This window comes from Heterodontus francisci, chromosome 19 (assembly GCF_036365525.1).
Source record: "Heterodontus francisci isolate sHetFra1 chromosome 19, sHetFra1.hap1, whole genome shotgun sequence".
Taxonomy (NCBI): Eukaryota; Metazoa; Chordata; class Chondrichthyes; order Heterodontiformes; family Heterodontidae; genus Heterodontus; species Heterodontus francisci.
Genome location: NC_090389.1, coordinates 90535316 through 90554584, shown reverse-complemented (window position 1 = coordinate 90554584; position 19269 = coordinate 90535316). Strand labels below are relative to the sequence as shown.

The 19269-nt window shown below is 46.9% G+C and overlaps 1 protein-coding gene across 1 annotated transcript in view; it reads right to left on the bottom strand.

The window, feature by feature from the left end:
- Positions 1-19269, bottom strand: part of LOC137380299 (laminin subunit beta-2-like) — a 283335-nt gene that overhangs the window by 201978 nt on the left and 62088 nt on the right. Inside the window, exons 4-6 of the mRNA XM_068052207.1 lie at positions 7877-7950; positions 6976-7164; positions 4570-4633 (exon numbers count right to left, since the gene is read on the bottom strand). Coding sequence (XP_067908308.1) covers positions 4570-4633; positions 6976-7164; positions 7877-7950 — 327 coding nt within the window. The remainder of the gene's footprint in view (positions 1-4569; positions 4634-6975; positions 7165-7876; positions 7951-19269) is intronic.

Sequence of the window (19269 nt, the reverse complement as noted above, 5' to 3'; positions counted from 1 at the left end):
AGAGTGCAGAATGAAGCCAATGATAATATAATTACACAGTTGCTCAAATGCCCTTCCTGATTCAGGTCCTTAAACTTCTGCTCTGTTTCTCAATCCATTTCCAGGGTATCCCTTGAAATTTGAGTATAAATAATAAAAACGTAATCAAAGGAAGGGTGGGGCTGATCTTCTGGTGGAGGAAGAGGCCTGGCTGAGATATTAAATGAGCGCTTTGCAATGGTCTTCACTGAAGAAATTGCTGCTAATATCACTGTAAAGGAGAAGATGTTAGAGAAATTAGATTTGATAAAAATAAAGAGGAGGTACTCAAAACATTGGCGGTCCTCAAAATAGAAAAGTCAACTGGTCTGGATGGGATGAGTCCTCAGTTACTGAGCGAAGTAAGGATGGAAATTGTGGAGGATCTGACCACAATCTTCCAATCTGCCTTGGATGTGCAGGCGATGCCAGAGGACTGGAGGATTGCAAATGGTACGCCTTTGTCCAAAAAAGAGGAAGGGGATAAACCCGGCACCTGCAGGCCAGTCAGCCCGTTGTTAGTGGAAAGACTTTTAGAGATAATAATGTGGGTGAAAATTAATTGGCACGAGGAAAAGTATGGGTGAATAAATTAAAGTGAGCATGGATTAGTTAAAGGCAAATCGTGTCTGACTAACTTGATTGAGTTCTTTGATGAAGTAACAGAGTGTTGATGAGGGTAATACAGTTAACAGGTAATTCAGCTTTCAAGAGGCCTTTGAGAAAGTAGCACATAATACACAGTTCAGTAAAATTGTAGCCCATGGATTAAAGGGACACAGTGACTGTGTGGATATGAATGTGGTTAAGGAACAGGAAGAAGACAGCAGTGGTGAATGGCTGTTTTTCAGACTGGAGGGGAGTATACAGTGAATTTCCCAAGAGGGTGATATTAGGATCGCTGCTTTTTTTAATATAAATTAATGACCTGGATTTGGGTAAACAGGGAATAACCTCAAAGTTTGCAGATAACACAAAAATTCAGAAAATGTAATAAACAGTGAACAGACTCGCTGCCACATAGGGAAACTGCCAGGTAAATCCTGATGGCCTCCCAGTAGGATCTCGGGGAGGCTCTCCTTGATGGGCGCTCCATGGCCCACAGAGTGGTCCCCTGCTGGCAATGGCCGTTCCCACGCCTAAGGCGCCACCTCTGACTACCCCCCCTAGACATTGAGGTGCCCTCTCCTTTGTGATGCAGCCTCAGCACTGGCCAGCGCTAGTGGTAGTGCTGCAGAGGTGTTGAGCTGCCAACCCTCTGATTGGGTGGGCAGCTCTGGGGGGCGGGGGTGAGGGAGGGAGGCTGCCGCTCCCTCCCCCCCACCCCCCCCCCCCCATTGGTGGCCTGTTAATTGGCTGGTGGCAGCGAAATACCACCCCAGGGTCCTGCCATTTGCTAGAGTAGGGTCAGCTCCTACTTTCAGCCCCAGCAACGAGACTTAAATCTCTCCGAAAACATTCAGCCCATAGAATACAAAGGCTAAACCTTTATAAATCACTGGTTCGGGCCAGCTGGAGTATTGTGTCCCAATCTGGGCACCACATTTTAGGAAGGATGTCATGGCCTTGGAGAGGGTACAGAGGAGATTTACCACCAAGATACCAGGGATGAGGGACTTCAGTTATGTGGAGAAACTGGAGAAGCTGGGATTGTTCTCCTGAGAGCAGAGAAGGTTAAGGGGTGATTGAATAGAACAAAGAACAGTACAGCACAGGAACAGGCCATTCGGCCCTCCAAGCCTGCACTGATCTTGATGCCTGCCTAAACTAAAACCTTCTGCACTTCCGGGGACCGTATCCCTCTATTCCCTTCCTATTCATGTATTTGTCAAGATGTCTCTTAAACGTCTCTATGGTACCTGCTTCCACCACCTCCCCCGGCAGCAAGTTCCAGGCACTCACCACCCTCTGTGTAAAGAACTTGCCTCGCACATCCCCTCTAAACTTTGCCCCTCGCACCTTAAACCTATGTCCCCTAGTAACTGACTCTTCCACCCTGGGAAAAAGCTTCTGACTATCCACTCTGTCCATGCCGCTCATAACTTTGTAAACCTCTATCATGTCGCCCCTCAGAGATTTTCTGTTTTTATACAGTAAATAATAGGAACATAGGAACAGGGGAAGGTTACTCAGCCACTCAAGCTTGTTCCACCTTTCAATGAGATCATGTCTGATCTGCAACCTAACTCCATATACCCACCTTTGCCCCATACCCCTTAGTACCTTTGGTCAACAAAAATCTGTTTCTCAGAAGAAATTGCGGACGGGTCAGTTAGCAGAAGACATAGATTTAAGATAATTGGCAAAAGAACCAGAGATGACATGAGGAGAAAAAGTTACGCTGTGAGTTATGATGATCTGGAACACGCTGCCTGAAGAGCAGTGGAAGCAGATCTTATAATAAATTTCTAAAGGGAATTGGATAAATACTAGAAACGGAAAAATTTGCAGGACTGTCGGGGAATGAGCAGGTGAGTGGGACTAATTGGATAGCTCTTTCAAATAACCAGCACGGGGACTATGGGCCGAATAACCTCCTTATATGTTGTATCCTATTACTTCCGATTCTATTACTTTTAAAGAGGGAAACCCTGACTTTAATATATTCAGCAGTGAAACTACACAGTCAATAGCTTCAATCATGGACCCCACATCAAGCCAACAGGAAACAGTCAGACAAACTCTCTCATCACTCACCTCTTCCACTATTTTTTTTGAATGAGGCGAGTGGGTAAAGTCATCGCACACGGAAACATTTACTGGAAATTTGCCAACAATAACACAGCCTGGGAAGGTCCCAAAGCTGTGAGTTGCTGAGAGATGGATAATATGTTACACAGCACATGGACTAACACTGAGAGACTAATGAATCCCAAAATTTAGCACATTTCAGACTCAACACTTGTTTTCCTACCAAGTGCAGTCATTATTATTAAATGTAAGAACCTGTCAAAAGGGTTACCTTTCTGTAAATCATTAAATTACTGGAGTTGAGTTATAAGTTAGTTTGTCCCCATGTAGGTTCTACCTATAGTTAGTATCTTCCTCAGGAGACTGAATGGGTGGTTAATAGTCCATGATAAATCTAAATATAGAAGGATACCAAATGCTGGAGGCAATGTAGAGAGGGTAACAAACCTGATTTTTAGTTTTGAGAGACAATGAGATAAGCTTGAAAAGCCTGGGATTCTTTACTGTGGAGAGTAGGTTCAGGACAGAGAATATTCAACGATTCAAGATTCTTAAGGGCTTGACACAAACTCAAATACCAGATTTAATTTGTGCAGTCAGTTAGAGAATGATCTCTATGTGGTGTGGACTGCCCTGGGAAAATTTGAGGGAGAGTTGGAGCGGGACTGGGCAATTGAGGGGGATTAGATTTTGAGGTTGGTATAATGAACTGCACAGATTTATCTGATCCCAAGCTCACCAGATCTGGTATCCAATTGGTGAGATGGGTGGAGCTTGCTGGATTTCTTTTTCCACTGCAGGACATGGCATATATCAACCGCCAAAGCTAAAAATGAGAGGGGCGAGATTAGGACAGTGTAATGATGGTCAACACGTGTCTATGGGCACCAATGAGGACTGGTTCACACTGAGCTATGATGTATCCGTATACTTGATATCCTTGAATGATTAGCTTCATCCTGGACTCTACCTATCCCTGTTTTCAAATCGTTCCATGGTCTTTCCCATCCCCATCTCTGTAACCGCATCATGAGACTGAACAAAGATTTTGGATGAACATCTGGAGCTAATGACCCAGCACACACACTGTTGGTGCTGTAAAATGCACTCAACTTTGACCTTGTTTCAGTCAATGTGCCTCTTCAGTAACCACGCCCCCGCACCCCCCCCCCCCCCCCACACCCTCCACCAACCAACTCCACTGCTCTTCCATTACAAAGAATGGGGATCTATATATAGAAACTCATACCAAACACAAGCTTTGATGGTCGAGAGTCACCTCTGGTCTCCTTTAGGAACTGCCCAGTGTCTCCGGGTATTCGCTTGTTCGGCTTCTGACTGATGTCTTCCTATTCTAATATTTTCCCCTCAGGGCTCTCACTCACTCCAGGATGCACTCTCATGGGTGCCAGTCACTGATCTGTTACCTCCCCCAAATGACCATTCTTCATGTGTGAGGAACATGAAAGAGCATTAGCTATTCAGCTCCTCAAGACTGTCCTGCCATTGTATTCCTTTGGCAGACTATTCACACAATGATGGATCTCAATTTAGGTAGTGATCAGGGAAAGGAAACTTGGCTGAACTTTTCCCCCTTCCTAAGTTAATGCTACTCCATCCCAGTTGTGACCAGCTAACAAACTGAGAACGGAATTTGGGATCTGCTCTTCCTGTGTGTAAGGACAAACCATCCGAGAAAAGAAACACACAAAGGCCTTGCACCAATAGCTCCTTTCATGCCTTCAGGACACCTCAAGCAATGAATTACTTTTGAAGGTCAGTCACTACTATTTCTGGGCCAGCTCTGCTGATACATTGCTACAACTGGGAGCTGCCATCAGCTCGAAGCAGAAAACTTACTCTGGATCTGAGGACTGTAGGGGTCTTCAATGGAAATTGCTGGGTCCAAAACTCTGTAGATCACCTGCAAAGAAAGAAAACAGCTTTAATCAGAATGTAAACTGTTGAGAACAAGTAGAAGATAAATACAACTGCATGGGTCAAAAGCTGTTTTGACCAGGAGTGAGCCTCTCCTCATCCCGACTGAGATTCAACTACCTTGTGGACCCTCTCCCCATTGTGCCCTCTGCCCATTGTGGACCCTCTGCTCGTTGAGCCCTCTCCCCGTTGAGCCCTTCCCCGTTGAGCCCTTCCCCGTTGTGCCCTCTGCTCGTTGAGCCCTCTCCCCGTCGTGCACTCTCCCCGTCGTGCCCTCTCCCCAATGAGCCCTCTCCCCAATGAGCCCTCTCTGCATTGAGCCCTCTCCCCATTGAGCCCTCTCCCCGTCGAGCCCTCTCCCCGTCGAGCCCTCTCCCCGTCGAGCCCTCTCCCCGTCGAGCCCTCTCCCCGTCGAGCCCTCTCCCCGTCGAGCCCTCTCCCCATTGAGCCCAGGCTTGTCCTGTTTCTCCACAATTTATGCTGTTACAATGAGAGATCAGGGAATCCCCCCATGGAAAATTTTACCCCAAATATTAAAAACAAAACGATTAAAAGTGAAAGAAAAGTACATCCTACACAACAAAAGATTGGGCTGGACTTTGCGATAGAAACAATGGTGAGTCTAACAGTGCTCGCTGTTATTCAGGCATTAACTTCCAGCAAGCACATGTGCACATTTAAATGTGTAAATCAGGAAGTTGCTGTCCGAGAGGCTCTGCTCCTCCAGAGAGACTCACCGTTGAAATACAGGAACCGTGTGAAGATACTGTACTGATATATATTCTTTTTCTTTCTTCTTTCTTTTGGGCCTCCTTATCTCGAGAGACAATGGATACGCGCCTGGAGGTGGTCAGTGGTGTGTGGAGCAGTGCCTGGAGTGGCTATAAAGGCCAATTCTAGAGTGACAGGCTCTTCCACAGGTGCTGCAGAGAAATTTGTTTGTCGGGGCTGTTGCACAGTTGGCTCTCCCCTTGCGCCTCTGTCTTTTTTCCTGCCAACTACTAAGTCTCTTCGACTCGCCACATTTTAGCCCTGTCTTTATGGCTGCCCGCCAGCTCTGGCGATCACTGGCAACTGACTCCCACGACTTGTGATCAATGTCACAGGATTTCATGTCGCGTTTGCAGACGTCTTTATAGCGGAGACATGGACGGCCGGTGGGTCTGATACCAGTGGCGAGCTCGCTGTACAATGTGTCTTTGGGGATCCTGCCATCTTCCGTGCGGCTCACATGGCCAAGCCATCTCAAGCGCCGCTGACTCAGTAGGGTGTACAAGCTGGGGATGTTGGCCGCCTCGAGGACTTCTGTGTTGGAGATACGGTCCTGCCACCTGATGCCAAGTATTGTCCGGAGGCAGCGAAGATGGAATGAATTGAGACGTCGCTCTTGGCTGACATACATTGTCCAGGCCTCACTGCCATAGAGCAAGGTACTGAGGACACAGGCCTGATACACTCGGACTTTTGTGTTCCGTGTCAGTACGCCATTTTCCCACACTCTCTTGGCCAGTCTGGACATAGCAGTGGAAGCCTTACCCATGCGCTTGTTGATTTCTGCATCTAGAGACAGGTTACTGGTGATAGTTGAGCCTAGGTAGGTGAACTCTTGAACCACTTCCAGAGCGTGGTCGCCAATATTGATGGATGGAGCATTTCTGACGTCCTGCCCCATGATGTATGTTTTCTTGAGGCTGATGGTTAGGCCAAATTCATTGCAGGCAGCCGCAAACCAGATACATATATACACACAAAATGCACCAGAAAAAGTTTGAGCTTGTCTATTCCAGTCCATTAATGGCAGCAGTGTGGATTTCTGCCTCTGACTGTCTCTGTGAGGAGTACAAGGCCTCATTCGGTGCCCAACTCATAGGAGCTGGGTGTAACCCAGAGTAGAAGGGAAGAATTTTATTCCACTTTTCAGGTCCCCATGACTTTTAAAGCCAAAAAGTTGCTGTTGTAATGTAGGAAATGTAGCAGCCAATTTGTGCACAGCAAGCTCCCACAAACCGAAATGTGATAGCTGCTGGATAATCTGTTTTTAATTATGTTGTTTGAGGGATAAATACTGCTCAGGACACTGAGGAGAACTCCCCTGCTCTCCCTCAAATCGTACTGTGGGATCTTTTACATCCAACTGAGAGGGGAGATGGGACCTCAGTTTAATGCCTCATCAAAAAGACAGCACCTCCGACAGTGCAGCACTGCCTCAGTACTACACTGGAAGTATCAACGTCGATTATGGGCTCAAGTCCTCAAGACAGACAGGCAGGTCCAAGGAGCACATTGCATCTACTTACATCCCTGAACAAGTATTGTTTTGTCACTCACTTCTCCCTCAGTCGATGGCTCAATGTCGGAGTAGCGCGATTCACAGATAACATCATCCACCTTTCTCAGGGGCTCCCGAGAGACGTTCGGGAAGTCCATGACACAATCGTAGCTGAAGTACCGATAGACCTGCCACGTGCGGCCAAAGTCTGCAGAGCGCTCAATCAACATGGCGGAAGGTCTGAAGGTCTGTGGAGAGACAATACCAATTACACGGTTTACCCTTACAGGTCTTTCCTTTCAATTTCCTCCCCTTCTTTGCTATTGGTGCTAACTCTTGCTGGTGCTACAAATGCCACCAGTAACTCAGCCAAGTAGCCATTCTTCAGGTGGGATTCAAGTGAGCATTGATAGAATATTTGATTGTCGATACACTTTCCATTGGGGGAATATGGAGGGAGAGGTTTCATAGGGCTGTCGGAACCTTGGCTATTTCCCCCGCCTTACAGCAGAGGTGCTGCAGCCAATTTTGCTGTCCTATCTCCGACAGGAGCTGAGATCAGCCAAACTAGCACAGACCAGGGATTGAACGCAAGGCCATCGTGGCTTTTGCAACTCACACCACAGTGAATCATTTTTGGGCAACACATAAAGGGAGTATTCGTTTAATCCATTCCTGGGATGCAGGCATCACTGGCAAGGCTGGCATTTTCTGCTCATCCCCTAGTATTTTTTCCAAAAATATACTTTATTCATAAAATTTGTCAAATTATATTATATAACAGTTCAAATTTGACATTACATAAAGTGCAAAATAATTCATCCCCTAGTTAGCCCTTGAGAAGTTTGGTGGTAGGCCTTCTTCTTGAACTGCTGGTCATGCTTTGATACAATTGGATGCCTTGCTGGGCCTACCTCAGAGCACAGTTAACTGCTGTGTACCACACTTCTGCTCACCTACCTTGAATGTCATGATGAGGTGGGTGAAGTGGAATTCCGCCTCCAGGTCCAGACGTAAGTGGACATTGGACATACCTGCAGGAAAGACAAATCCCTCAGTGTCGATGAGTGAAATGGCCAGGAATGGGTGATGGGCTGGACCACAAAGCACATATTATTTACTGGGACCTGGGAATAAGAACAAAGAACAGTACAGCACAGGAACAGGCCATTCGGCCGTCCAAGCCTGGGCCGATCATGATGCCAGTCCAAACTAAAACCTTCTGCACTTCCGGGGTCCATATCCCTCTATTCCCATCCTATTCATGCATTTGTCAAGATGCCTCTTAAACGTCGCTATCGTACCTGCTTCCACCACCTCCCCCGGCAACAAGTTCCAGGCACTCACCACCCTCTGTGTAAAAAAAATTTGCCTCGCACATCCCCTCTAAACTTTGCCCCTCACACCTTAAACCTATGTCCCCTAGTAACTGACTCTTCCACCCTGGGAAAAAGCTTCTGACTATCCACTCTGTCCATGCCGCTCATAACTTTGTAAACCTCTATCATGTCGCCCCTCCACCTCCGTCGTTCCAGTGAAAACAATCCGAGTTTATCCAACCTCTCCTCATAGCTAATGCCCTCCAGACCAGGCAACATCCTGGTAAACCTCTTCTGTACCCTCTCCAAAGCCTCCACATGCTTCTGGTAGTTTGGCGACCAGAATTGTACGCAATATTCCAAGTGTGAACTAACCAAGGTTCTGTACAGCTGCAGCATGACTTGCCAATTTTTATACTCTATGCCCCGACCGATGAAGGCAAGCATGCCGTATGCCTTCTTGACTACCTTATCCACCTGCGTTGCCACTTTCAGTGATCTGTGGACCTGTACACCCAGATATCTCTGCCTGTCAATACTCCTAAGGGTTCTGCCATTTACTGTATACCTCCCACCTGCATTAGATCTTCCAAAATGCATTACCTCACATTTGTCCGAATTAAACTCCATCTGCCATTTCTCCGCCCAAGTCTCCAACCGATCTATATCCTGCTGTATCCTCTGACAATCCTCGTCACTATCCGCAACTCCACCAACCTTTGTGTCGTCCGCAAACTTACCAATCAGACCAGCTACATTTTCCTCCAAATCATTTATATATACTACAAACAGCAAAGGTCACAGCACTGATCCCTGCGGAACACCACTAGTCACAGCCCTCCATTCAGAAACGCACCCTTCCACTGCTACCCTCTGTCTTCTATGACCAAGCCAGTTCTGTATCCATCTTCACAGAATCACAGAATAATACAGTGCAGAAGAGGCCCTTCGGCCCATCGAGTCTGCACCGATGCATTAAAGGCACCTGACCTGTCTACCTAATCCCATTTGCCAGCACTTGGCCCATAGCCTTGAATGTTATGACATGCCAAGTGCTCATCCAGGTACTTTTTAAAGGATGTGAGGCAATCCGCCTCTACCACCCTCTCAGGCAGTGCATTCCAGATCGTCACCACCTTCTGGGTAAAAAAGTTCTTCCTCGAATCCCCCTTAAACCTCCTGCCCCTCACCTTAAACTTGTGTCCCCTCGTAACTGACCCTTCAACTAAGGGGAACAGCTGCTCCCTATCCACCCTGTCCATGCCCCTCATAATCTTGTACACCTCGATCAGGTCACCCCTCAGTCTTCTCTGCTCCAGTGTAAACAACCCAAGCCTATCCAACCTCCCTTCATAGCTTAAATGTTCCATCCCAGGCAACATCCTGGTGAATTGCCTCTGCACCCCCTCCAAGGCAATCACATCCTTCCTATAATGTGGTGACCAGAATTGCACACAGTACTCCAGCTGTGGCCTTACCAAAGTTCTATACAACTCCAACATGACCTCTCTGCTTTTGTAATCTATGCCTCGATTGATAAAGGCAAGTGTCCCATATGCCTTTTTCACCACCCTATTAACCTGCCCTTCTGCCTTCAGAGATCTATAGACAAACACGCCAAGGTCCCTTTGTTCCTCGGAACTTCCCAGTGTCAGACCATTTATTGAATACTTCCGTGTCACATAACTCCTTCCAAAGTGTATCACCTCACAATGTTCAGCGTTAAATTCCATCTGCCACTTTTCTGCCCATTTGACCATCCTGTCTATATCTTCCTGTAACCCAAGACACTCAACCTCACTGTTAACCACTCGGCCAATCTTTGTGTCATCCGCGAACTTACTGATCCTACCCCCGACATAGTCATCTATTTCGTTTATATAAATGACAAACAATAGGGGACCCAGCACAGATCCCTGTGGTACGCCACAGGACACTGGCTTCCAGTCACTAAAACAGCCGTCTGTCATCGCTCTCTGTCTCCTACAGCTAAGCCAATTTTGAATCCACCTTATCAAGTTACCCTGCATCCCATGTGCATTTGCTTTATTGAACAGTCTCCCATGTGGAACCTTGTCAAAGGCTTTGCTGAAATCCATGTCAACTACATCAACTGCACTACCCTCATCTACACACCTGGTCACATGCTCAAAAAATTCAATCAAATTTGTTGGGCATGACCTCCCCCTTACAAAGCCATGCTGACTATTCCTAATCAAATTTTGCCTCTCCAAGTGGAGATAGATTCTCTCCTTCAGAATTTTCTCCAATCATTTCCCTACCACTGACGTGAGATTCACTGGTCTGTAGTTCCCTGGCTTATCTCTGCAACCTTTCTTAAATAGTGAGACCACATTAGCTGTTCTCCAGTCCTCTGGCACCTCCCCCGTGGCCAGAAAGGAATTCAAAATTTTGGTCAGAGCCCCTGCAATCTCCACCCTCGTCTCCCACAGCATCCTGGGACACAAATCGTCCGGACCTGGATATTTGTCCACTTTTAAGCCTGCCAAAACCTCCAATACCTTGTCACTCCCAATGACAATTTGCTCAAGAACCTCACAGTCTCTCTCTCTGAGTTCCATATCTGCATCCTCATTCTCTTGGCTGAAGATAGATGGGAAGTATTCATTCAACACCCTACCAGTGTCCTCTGGCTCCACCCAGAAATTTCCCCCTTGGTCCCTAATGGGTCCTACTCTTTCCCTGGTTATCCTCCTCCCATTGATATACTAATAGAATATCGGGATTTTCCCTACTTTTACCAGCCAGAGCTTTCTCATATCCCCTCTTTGCTCTCCTAATTGCTTTCTTAAGCTCCATCCTACACTTTCTGTACTCCACTAATGCTTCCATTGATTTTCTCTCCTTGTATTTACTAAAAGCCTCTCTTTTCCTTCTCATCGTATCCTGAATGTTTCTGGTCATCCATGGTTCTCTGGGCTTGTTGCTCCTACCTATTACTCTGGAGGGAACATGTTGGGTCTGTACCCTCCCCATTTCCTCTTTGAATGCCCCCTACTGCTCTTCTGTAGATTTCCCAACAAGTAACTCTTTCCAGTCTACCTTGGCCAGATCCTGCCTTATTTAACTAAAATTCGCTCTCCCCCAATCCAAAACCTTTTTTTGCAACTTGTCTATTTCTTTCTCCACAACAATCTTATATTGTACCATGTTGTGTTCGCAATCACCAAAATGCACCCCCATCAACACATCAACCACCTGTCCGGCTTCATTCCCCAGAATTAGGTCCAGCACTGCACCCTCCCTTGTTGGATCCTCTACATATTGGGCTAAAAAGTTCTCCTGTATACATTTTAAGAACTCCACTCCATCTAAGCCCTCAACACGATGACACAATTATTGTTGGGAAAGTTGAGATCACCTAATATAATTACCCTATTATTTTTACGTACCTCTGCGAATAGTGCACATATTTGCTCCTCAATTTCCCGCTGACTATCTGGGGGTCTATAATAAACACCTAGCAATGTGGCTGTCCCTTTTTTTATTCCTAAACTCTACCCATAAAGCTTCATTTGATGCCCCCTCCAAGATATGATCTCTCCTTACTGCAGTAACTGACTCCTTAACTAATATTGCAATGCCCCCTCCTCTTTTACCCCCTTCTCTTTCTCACCTGAAGATTCAATATCCCGGGATATTGAGCTGCCAATCCTGCCCCTCCCTCAACCATGTCTCCGTGCTGGCTACTATATCACAATTCCACGTGTCAATCCTTGCGCTTAACTCATCCGTTTTATAAGATCATAAGATCATAAGAACTAGGACCAGGAGTAGGCTGTCCGGCCCCTCGAGCCTGCTCCACCATTCAATAAGATCATGGCTGATCTTTTCGTGGACTCAGATCCACTTACCCGCGCTCTCACCATATCCCTTAATTCCTTTATTGTTCAAAAAGATATCTACCTTAGCTTTAAAAACGTTCACTGAAGAAGCGTCAACTACTTCACTGGGCAAGGAATTCCATAGATTAACAACCCTCTGGGTGAAGAAGTTCCTTCTTAATTCAGTCCGAAATCTGTTCCCTCTAATCTTGAGGCTATGCCCTCTTGTCCTAGCTTCACCTGCCAGTGGAAACATCCTCTCTACTTGTATCTTATCTATTCCCTTCATAATTTTATATGTTTCTATAAGATCCCCCCTCATTCTTCTGAATTCCAATGAATATAATCCCAATCTACTCAGTCTCTCCTCATAAGCCAACCCCCTCAACTCCGGAATCAACCTAGTGAACCTCCTCTGCACCCTCTCCAGTGCCAGTACATCCTTTCTCAAGTAAGGAGACCAAAACTGCACGCAGTACTCCAGATGCGGCCTCACCAGTACCTTATACAGCTGCAACATAACCTCTCTGCTTTTAAACTCAATCCCTTTAGCAATGAAGGACAAAATTCCATTTGCCTTCCTAATTACTTGCTGTACCTGCAGACCAACCTTCTGCGATTCATGCACAAGGACACCCAGGTCCCTCTGCATAGCAGCATGCTGCAACTTTTTACCATTCAAGTAATAATCCTTTTTACTGTTACTCCTACCGAAATGAATGACTTCACATTTATTAACATTGTATCCCATCTGCCAGACCTTTGCCCACTCACTCAATGTATCTATGTTCCTCTGCAAAGTTTCACAGTCATCTGCACACTTTGCTCTGCCACTCATCTTAGTGTCATCTGCAAACTTTAACACCCTACATGTGGTCCCCAACTCCAAATCATCTATATAAATTGTCAATAATTGCGGTCCCAACACCGATCCCTGAGGCACACCACTAGTGACTGATTGCCAACCAGAATAGCACTCATTTATCCCCACTCTCTGCTTCCTGTTAGTCAACCAATCCTCTATCCATGCTAATACTTTACCCCTAATGCCATGCATCCTTATCTTATGCAGCAGCCTCTTGTGCGGCACCTTGTCGAAGGCCTTTTGGAAATCTAGGTACACCACATCCACTGGGTCCCCATTGTCCACCTTGCTCGTAATGTCATCATAGAATTCCAAAAGATTTGTCAAGCCTGACCTGCCCTTCATGAACCCATACTGTGTCTGACCAACGGGACAATTTCTATCGAGATGCCCTGCTATTTCTTCCTTGATAATAGACTCAAGCATCTTCCCCACTACAGAGGTTAAGCTAACCGGTCTATAATTCCCCATCTTTTGTCTACCTCCCTTTTTAAACAGTGGCGTCACATCTGCTGTTTTCCAATCTGCTGGGACTACCCCAGAGTCCAGCGAATTTTGGAAAATTACCGTCAGTGCACCTGCTATTTCTCCCGCCATCTCTTTTAGTACCCTGGGATGCATTCCATCAGGGCCAGGAGACTTATCAATCCTTAGCTCCATTAGCTTGCCCAACACTACCTCTTCCGTAATAATGATTGTTTCCAGGTCCTCACCTACGTTCGTCTCTTTGTCAATTACTGGCATGTTATTAATGTTCTCCACTGTGAAGACTGATACAAAATACCTGTTCAATGCCTCGGCCATTTCATCATATCCCATAACTAAATTCCCCTTCTCATCCTCTAAAGGACCAACGTTTACTTTAGCCACTCTTTTTCGTTTTATATATTGATAGAAACTTTTGCTATCTGTCTTTATATTCTGTGCTAGTTTTTTCTCATGTTCTATCTTACTTTTCTTTATAGCTCTTTTTGTGGCTTTCTGTTGACCTTTAAAGTTTTCCCAATTTTCTAGTTTCATGTTGTTTTTGGCCACTTTGTACGCCTTCTCTTTCAATTTGATAGCCTCCCTTATTTCCTTAGACACCCATGGCAGATTACCCCTTTTCTTCCAGTCCTTCCTTTTCACTGGAATATACTTTTGCTGAGCACTTTGAAAAATTGCTTTGAAAGTCCTCCACTGCTCGTCAACTGTCCCACCATAAAATCTTTGTTTCCAGTCTACTTTAGCCAAGTCCTCCCTCATTCTATTGTAGTCCCCCTTGTTCTAGCGCAGGACCCTGGTATTGGTTTTACCTGTAATACTCCTGACATTAAAGTAGAGGCCATCCATCCTGGTCTCACTCCCTTGAAACTTACCTCCGCTGTATTCCCTCTGACTTGTTTGCTTTCCTGTGTTTAGCTGTGTCCCTATTCTGCTAGGAGTCTGCGTCCCCTCCCCCTGCCAAATTAGTTTAAACTCCTCCCAACAGCACTAGCAAACCCACCAGCAAGGATGTTAGTCCCCCTCTGGTTCAGATATAGACTGTCCCGCTTGTACAGGTCCCACCTTCCCCAGAAACGGTCCCAGTGGTCCAGGAATCTAAAACCCTCCCTCCTGCACCAACTCTTAAGCCACACATTCATCTGTGCTATTCTCCTATTTCTATAGTCGCTAGCACGTGGTACTGGGTGTAATCCAGAGATTACAACCCGAGAGGTCTTGCTTTTTAGTCTACTGCCTAACTCCCTGAATTCTTGATGCAAGACCTCATCCCTCTTTCTACCTATGTTATTGGTACCAACATGTACCATAACCTCTGCCTTATTACCCTCCCCCTTCAGGATGCCCTGCAGCCGTTCAGTGACATCCCGGATCCTGGCACCAGGGAGGCAACACACCATCCTGGAGTCACGTTGATGGCCACAGTAGCGCCTATCTGTTCCCCTGACTATAGATCCCCCTATTACTATTGCTCTTCCTCTCTTTCCCTCTTCCTGTGCAGACAGGCTGCTTGTGGTGCCAGAAGCTTGGCTCTGTCCGCACTCCCTGGAGGAACCAGCCTCATCAGCCTCCAAAATGGAATACCGATTTGTAAGCGGGACCCCAGGGGACTCCTGAACTACCTGCCTGTTTCTCTTGGACTGCCTGGTGGTCACCCATTCCCAACCTTCCTCAAGTCCCTTCCGCTGCAGTGTCTCTCTATACGTGCTATCCACGATGCGCTCAGAGTCGCGGATGCTCCACAGTGTTTCCAGTCGCCGTTCCAGCTCTAAAACCCGAGCTTCCAGGAGCTGCAGCTGGACACACTTCCTGCACACATGCTGGTCCCGGGGACTGGAAATGTTCCCAGACTCCCACATGCAGCAAGAGGAGCAAACCACGACTTTAAGCTCTCCTGCCATGACTAAACCCTTTACATTTAAAACTTTAGAAGACTATTATCATAAAAAAATAAATCTACTAAGTCTTGCTAAAACAATGACTTACAATTCAATCCAGTTTGAAAAATACCCACCAGGATTTACTCACCAGTCAGCTGTGCTCTGTGGAATCTCTCGGCTCCCCTCACGCTCTTTGAGGACAGTTAGGAAATGAAAGGAGCTCCTCGCTCCCTCCTCACCGAACTCCCTCAGTCACAAAACTCCCACTTTAGTACTCTAATGCAGCCCCAAGTCAGCCATCCAGTGCAAACGAAGTCAGCACTGTAAGATGGCCCACTTTTATACTGTCTGACTCTAGCCCCTGAAAACTGGTTTAAGCCAGTTCTCTAATTAACAAGGTGCAGCTGCAAGCAGAGCCTGAATGAACTCTGTTTAAAGCTGGTCTAAAACTCACCTTCTCCAACCCAAACAGCAACTGTTAAGTTAATTTTCTAAATAAAAGAAAGACTAGACTTTAGATAAAACTAACCCTTAATTACCCTGAGTCACAAAACTCCCACTTTAGCACTCTATTGCAGCCCCAAGTCAGCACTCTTGCCAGCTCACCTCTGATCCCATGTGACTTCACCTTTTGTACCAGTCTGTCATGCGGAACCTTGTCAAAGGCTTTACTGAAGTCCATATAGACAACATCCACTGCCCTTCCTTCATCAATCATCTTTGTCACTTCCTCAAAAAACTCGATCAAGTTAGTGAGACACGACCTCCCCTTCACAGAACCATGCTGCCTCTCGCTAATAAGTTCGTTTGTTTCCAAATAGAGGCAGCTTGAACTGGGAAGCTCTACTGACTGTGGTCTGGAGTGTCTGATGAGCAACAAGTTCAAGACACTTCAATTCAGTCCCTCGTGGGACCACAGCTCAAAATCACACCTAATTCAGAACTGACTGCCAACCTGTTTCAGAGGGGCGACAGGAAGTTTAAAGTAGTAATTGGGCAATGTCATACTGGTACAGTAAGGGACATTCTTCAAAGGTTGAGACAGTGCAGAGGTTAGAAAATATGCAACTCAATTGCACTCTCTAAACCCGTGAGTGATATTAGATGGGCGGCACAGTGGCGCAGTGGTTAGCACCGCAGCCTCCCAGCTCCAGCGACCCGGGTTCAATTCTGGGTACTGCCTGTGTGGAGTTTGCAAGTTCTCCCTGTGTCTGCGTGGGTTTTCTCCGGGTGCTCCGGTTTCCTCCCACAGCCAAAAGACTTGCAGGTTGATAGGTAAATTGGCCATTATAAAATTGCCCCTAGTATAGGTAGGTGGTAGGGGAATATAGGGACAGGTGAGGATGTGATAGGAATATGGGATTAGTGTAGGATTAGTATAAATGGGTGGTTAATGGTCGGCACAGACTCGGTGGGCCGAAGGGCCTGTTTCAGTGCTGTATCTCTATATCTAAATCTAAAAAAAAATCTAAATTTGATAAAGATCTCGCATCCAATGTGACAAACACACTGAATCATCAGTGAGCAGGAAGCACCTTCAAAGGAAAGTACAATCCAGACAAATAGAGATAGACTGTTGGCCCCATCATTCACTGTGGTCCCAGATGCACTATTGCCCTGGCCACACTGTTCTAAGCTCACACTTACAGCAACTTACAGAACAAAAAATATTCGAGCTAAAGAGTGAGTGCAAAAGTCTAACTCATGGGGAACATTGCTAGATGCCCCACGCCAGCAAATTCTGGGCCACCGTTCTCCTCAGACTTCCCTCACTAAGAGTCTAATTGGCTGATATGTAAAGCAGTGCTGCAGTTAATATTCAATAGGTAGAAGGTCCGGTTTCTGAACTGGTGCAGCTCGAGTTTATGAGAAATTCAATTGTCTTAATGTTGAGGGCATTGGGATTGTCTGCCAGTCACACACATCCCTCCCCTCACACACACAAACAGCCCGACACACCACCCATCCCACCCATAACATCCCATGCCCATCACATCTCCTGCCTGTCACACACACACACACACACACACACACACACACACACACACACACACACACACACACACACACACACACACACACACACACACACACACACACACACACACACACACACACACACACACACACCGACTGATTCTCCATTCTAGTTCTTTTTTTATTCATTCATGGGATGTGGGCATCGCTGGCCAGGCCAGCATTTATTACCCATCCCTAATTGCCCTTGAGAAGGTGTTGCTGAGCTGCCTTCTTGAAGCTCTACAATCCATGTGGTTTAGGAAGGGACTTCCAAGATTTTGACCCAGTGACTGTGAAGGTATGACAATGTAGTTCCAAGTCTGGATAGTGTGTGAGTAGGAGGGGAACTTGCAGGTGGTGGTGTTCCCATGTATTTGCTGCTCTTGTCCTTCTAGTTGGCAGAGGTCGCGGGTTTGGAAGGTGTTGTCTAAGGAGCCTTGGTGCGTTGCTGCAGTGCATCTTGTAGATGGTACACACTGCTGCCACTGTGTGTCGGTGGTGGAGGGAGTGAATGTTTGTAGATGGGGTGCCAATCAAGCGGGCTGCTTTGTCCTGGATGGTGTCGAGCTTCTTGAGTGTTGTTGGAGCTGCACCCATCCAGGCAAGTGGAGAGTATTCCATCACACTCCTGACTTGTGGCTTGTAGATAGTGGACAGGCTTTGGAGAGACAGGAGGTGAATTGCCCGCCTCAGAATTCCCAGCCTCTGACCTGCTCTTGTAGCCACGGTATTTAATTGGCTACTCCAGTTCAGTTTCTGGTCAATGGTGACCCCCAGGATGTTGATGGTGGGGGATTCAGTGAAGTGAATCAAGGGTTAACTGGCCGCATATATAATGGGCGGCCAATCCTGTACCTCTGCCAAAATTGAAATTCACCCTTTATGGTTTCAAAGAGACAGGCCAGTGGAAAAACAGTATATTAGAAGCAGGCTGTTTCCAGTAATTGAGAGGTCATGAACGAGAGGCCATAGACACAAGATTAAATGTCAGAGATTTAGAACAGAGAGCAGGAGAAACTGCTTCACACAGAGAGTTGTGAGGCTGTGGGATTCACTCTCAGGGTTAGTGGTTGAGGCAGAAACTGTGTCAATATTGAGGATGGGATTGGAAAGTGGGGGGAGGGGTTGAAGGGTAAATGTGATTGGAACTGTTTGCTTGTTTGGAGGGCAATGGGTAACACAGACTGGATGTGACAAATGGGCTGAATGGCCTTTCTTGGTGTTATTTCTGTGTAGTGGTGGCTGTGATCCACTCGGTGAGGAATCACACATGCTCAGTCAACATCTGGGGCCAGAGCTGACGTGGCAAAGCATCACTACCTCCCCACCTTCCCCCTCCTCCTCCCACTCCAGCTCCCCTCCCCCCTTTCCTCCTCCCATTCCCACTCCCCCTCCTGCTATTCCTCCCCCATCCCCACCCCTCTCTCACCCCCTCCCTATCCCAGCAATTCTGGAACACACACACACAATCACATCCCCGATGGCCAGAATCAGTAATAGTAAAGTTCTGGAAAGGTAAGTAGGGGTGGAGTTGAGTGGCAAGGAAGGGGAGGAGAGAGGAGAGGAGAGGAAGAGGAAAGAGGAGAGGAGGAAGGGAGCACTGGGGAGGGGGGAGTAAAGGAGGGGGAGAGGAGAGGCAGGGGAGAGGAAGAGGAGTGCATTGGGGAGGGGGAAAAGGAGGGGGAGGGAGAGGAGAGTAGAGGACGAGAGTGGCAAGGAGGGGGAGGGGAGGGGGCGAGAAGGAGGACGGAGGGGAGGAGAGAGGCGAGGGAAGCAGTGGGAGAGGAGAGGAGGATGAGGGGAGGAGTGTTTAGCCAATGGACAGAGGAGAGTAGGGGTGTGGAGAGCAGGGAAGGGAGGAGTGGGGGGGGAGGGGGAGGAGAGGTGACTGTTTAAAAAAGACAATCGCTCCCTTCAGCTAAAGGACCTGTGCAAGACAGAT